Source organism: Atta cephalotes (assembly GCF_000143395.1).
Source record: "Atta cephalotes unplaced genomic scaffold scaffold00009, whole genome shotgun sequence".
Classification (NCBI taxonomy): domain Eukaryota; kingdom Metazoa; phylum Arthropoda; class Insecta; order Hymenoptera; family Formicidae; genus Atta; species Atta cephalotes.
The window spans coordinates 6,896,548-6,900,118 of NW_012130073.1; the positions used below are offsets into that span (position 1 = coordinate 6,896,548).

A 3,571-nucleotide genomic window follows, 5' to 3' on the forward strand; every position below is an offset into this window, starting at 1 on the left:
AGAGAGAGAGAGAGAAGGGGGGGAGGGAGAGCAATATCTCGCCGCGGCTTGAACAAACTGATTCGCATTTGCATGGCGTCGAATGCAGAGTAGAGAAACTTGCTTTTATATATTTCTTTATTCGATGTCCCTATTGCGCTCCCATTCCTTGTTCCCCATCATCCCTTTTCTCGTGTCCTCCCGTACTATCGCATCAGCTTTCCAGCTTATACCTTATATAACTTGCAGGTCCCGCAGACCATGACGAGTTCTTTTTGTTTCTCCCTTCCTATCCATCTCCTTTTCTCTCTCCTTTAACTCTCGCTTCTTGTTTACGCCTTGCTCATTTTTATCCTCATCTGCTGTACGTCTTGGTATTTCCTTTATCTCATTTTGGTCATTCATTTTCTTTCTGATTTATCTCCAATGTTCGCTGTATACAAAATATCCTGAAACTGCATCGTATGTCTTTCCAATCGCAAATCTTAAAAATCAAATTATTATCAAAATTAGCAATTGTTTTCATATGAAAGTATCAATAGTTGTAGGATTTTTTAACAAGTTCCAAGAATTTAAATAGACAACCAAATCTTATTTTTAATTTTATTTTTATCTTAACAGAAATTTGATACTTAAAACTTTAATACATAGATTTTAAATTATTATTATATATTTTTTTTCTCAGATTTATTAATATTAATTGTGTTAATATTTTACATGTCAAAAATTTATAATTACCTGTAGCTTGTAATTATTTTTAAAAGAACGACTTTAAATTCATTATAAAATTTATGACTAAAAGCACATTCGGTACCTTCCTCGAATATTATGTACAGTCTCGCGAATCGACGACAGATTAGACTCGATCGTGATTCACTGTCAAGAGGCGTGTCTCGCAAAGTCTCCAGAGTCGAAGGTACGGAAGCGACAGGAAGGGATGGGACGAAATGATAGGGCGAGGAGTCGCTGTACCGGAAACGTCGTTTCCGATTCAGGAAGCCGTGCCACTTAATTAAGCCGCTATGATCGATCGTTTAATGAGCGTCACAGATTCGTATGCGCCTTTTCAGCGTCTCGGTATACACTTAATTGAAGCCCGAATGACCCTCTGTGCGAATTATATCAGCGGATGGAGATCCAAAGTATCTTCTTCTCGATTGATTGCTTGAGATCGTCGTTAAAACTCGCATAACTGTACAGTAACGTCTGAAATGTTTGATTATTGAATATCTTAAAGAGCACGAGATAATTAAGATTCTTTGAAGTGAAGTCCGTCATAATTATAATGCTTCCGTACTAATCAAACACATGGAGATCTTGCTTTTTAGACATAGTTTTATTACATAACTATTATCATTATTATTATTATATTAAGACATTTATTTTGCAAAGAAATTAATTTTTCTCTCGCACGAATTACAAAGATCAAAGAGGAAAAAATTAACAAAAATTAAAAAATAAATAGGAAAAAAATTACATTATGAAATATAAAAAGACTTATTTTTTATTCTTTCCAAAAAATTTTTGTTTATCGTTTGAGATTATTTCACTCGTAATGCGTTATCTATATTCAAATCGTGAAGATATAACATTTAATTCAACGTTTTCCAATCAAAGTGTGAGAAATGTTGCTGAGAAGGGAATTCTCTGTAAGCTTCTTAAGATAATTTTATAAGAATTCCGTAAGCTTCTTCCAAGTGTATTAAACTGCAAGCGCATTTCGTTGTACAAGTAAACTATTCAAAGCTCTGTTAAGATGGGGGTAGCGTCTCAAAGATGAATGTTACGCTCGCGCAGGAACATATTCCAGTTTTTGTGCTGAACGGATACGAGGATCTGGAGCTCTTCAGGGAGTTAGAGGCAGCGGATCTGGACTATTTGCGTATACATCAACCTGAGCATCGTGCCAAGATACTCACCGCCGTGCAACTCCTACATGATCTTCAGTGTGAGTATACCGAACGTATAATATATCAGCTACATATGTATTATTCACATCTCCCTAAAGCCCTTTTCATCATCGTTGCTATTTGTCTCACTGCATATATCATGTTACAATTAATACATGTTATACATCTTTAAAATCATATTGTACTTTGATATAAAAGGGACATACTTTATTATTTAATAAAAGGAAATAAAAATGTCACTTTAAACCCTCGCTCTCTATAAATGTGGAATATGAAAATAAAAAATTTTGAAATATTATTTAACTTTATAAAATTCAATAATAAATAAACGGCCAAAATATTCAACTTAGTATTTTGTTTTCATTTTATTTTATTTTTATCCTACTTTATTTAACTTTATTTAATTTTTCATCAGATTTTATTTAGTATTTTATAAAAATGAAAATATTTAAAAAGAATTAAATTGTTATAGAAATGCATTGCACGCACATAAAAAATGTATATTTATATATATTTCGGATGCATTTTAAAATTATTAATAATTTATTAAATCGGTGATTAAATCACGAATTTTCACACACGCGTGCGCTCTTTTTTTTGTCTATTCTTACAGCGGGCAGCGAGGGTGACCTGGCCTCGAGTTCGGAGGGTGACGAGGTCAGTCGTCTGGTCTTAACCTCCGGTCAAACGTCCGGCCACTGTTCCCCGTTTAATCGACGCCAGTTTCCACGAGACTCTGGCTGTTACGACGCACACAAAAATACAACCAGCCGACGGACCATTAGCCCGGAATCAACCACGACGCCGTCGAAGCTGCCGAGAGAGAACAATCTAGATAACGCGACGGCAATTACGAAGAACACCAGCAGTGCTGGCGGTACGGATGGCAGTCTAACTGATGCGAAGGATGACTTTCATCCTAACATACCGATCTCCAGCTCAGTAGCGAGTCAGAAAGAAAGCCAGTTCGACAAATCGCCTCTACTGCGGGGTGGCAACGTGCGGTACATTGCGAAGAGAGGCAACTTTGGCGAGACGGTGGTAATTGAGGACGCTTGCGAAGGCAGCCAGAAACTGGGCGGTATGGTCAAATACATGGTCGGTGGTACCAGTGATCTCGGTCTTGAGAGCACCGGCAATGTCACCGGCCTCAGCCAACGTGGTTGTCTCAGTGAGAAATCTAGCGACTCTGGTGTCAGCTCATCCAGCATTAGCTCGGCACCTCCGCCTAGGGACAAAATACTTGCTACCGCCAGCGCCGTATCGGATTCGCCGACCAAGACCTTCGGTAGCTTCAACAGAGCGTCGCCAACTTCCCAGGGCAGTAAGAGTCAAAACAACGACGGAAGCTATCAATGAGGAAAAGCACAACAAATTTGTAGGCCGACGAGTCGTGGCGCGACTTTAGCTCGAAGGTAAAAAATACGAAAATAAAGGGATCGAGCGATGGAGCGGCTTTAGTTCGGATTCAAAGGATTACACAATTACGATCGTCTTCAAGCTATGATGATACGTCTATGGCCTACGATTCGTCCACGAGATATCTGGGTAATATTGGGATCAAAATGTCTCAGACATTTTATATCCAACAAGAGATGTAGTTATCGAACTAGCGATCCTGACGAACGTACTTGGCAATAAGATATTTCTTCCATTTTAGATGACTCACAAAGTTAAAGCAA

The 3,571-nt window shown here is 38.0% G+C and overlaps 1 protein-coding gene across 1 annotated transcript in view; it reads left to right on the top strand.

Annotated features, from left to right (window-relative positions):
• The window catches only part of LOC105627666, a 19,536-nt gene extending 16,288 nt beyond the window's left edge, over positions 1-3,248 (top strand). The window contains exons 10-11 of the mRNA XM_012208944.1: positions 1,777-1,927; positions 2,503-3,248. Of these exons, the coding sequence (XP_012064334.1) occupies positions 1,777-1,927; positions 2,503-3,248 (897 nt within the window). The remainder of the gene's footprint in view (positions 1-1,776; positions 1,928-2,502) is intronic.
• The last annotated feature ends 323 nt before the right edge of the window (positions 3,249-3,571 follow it).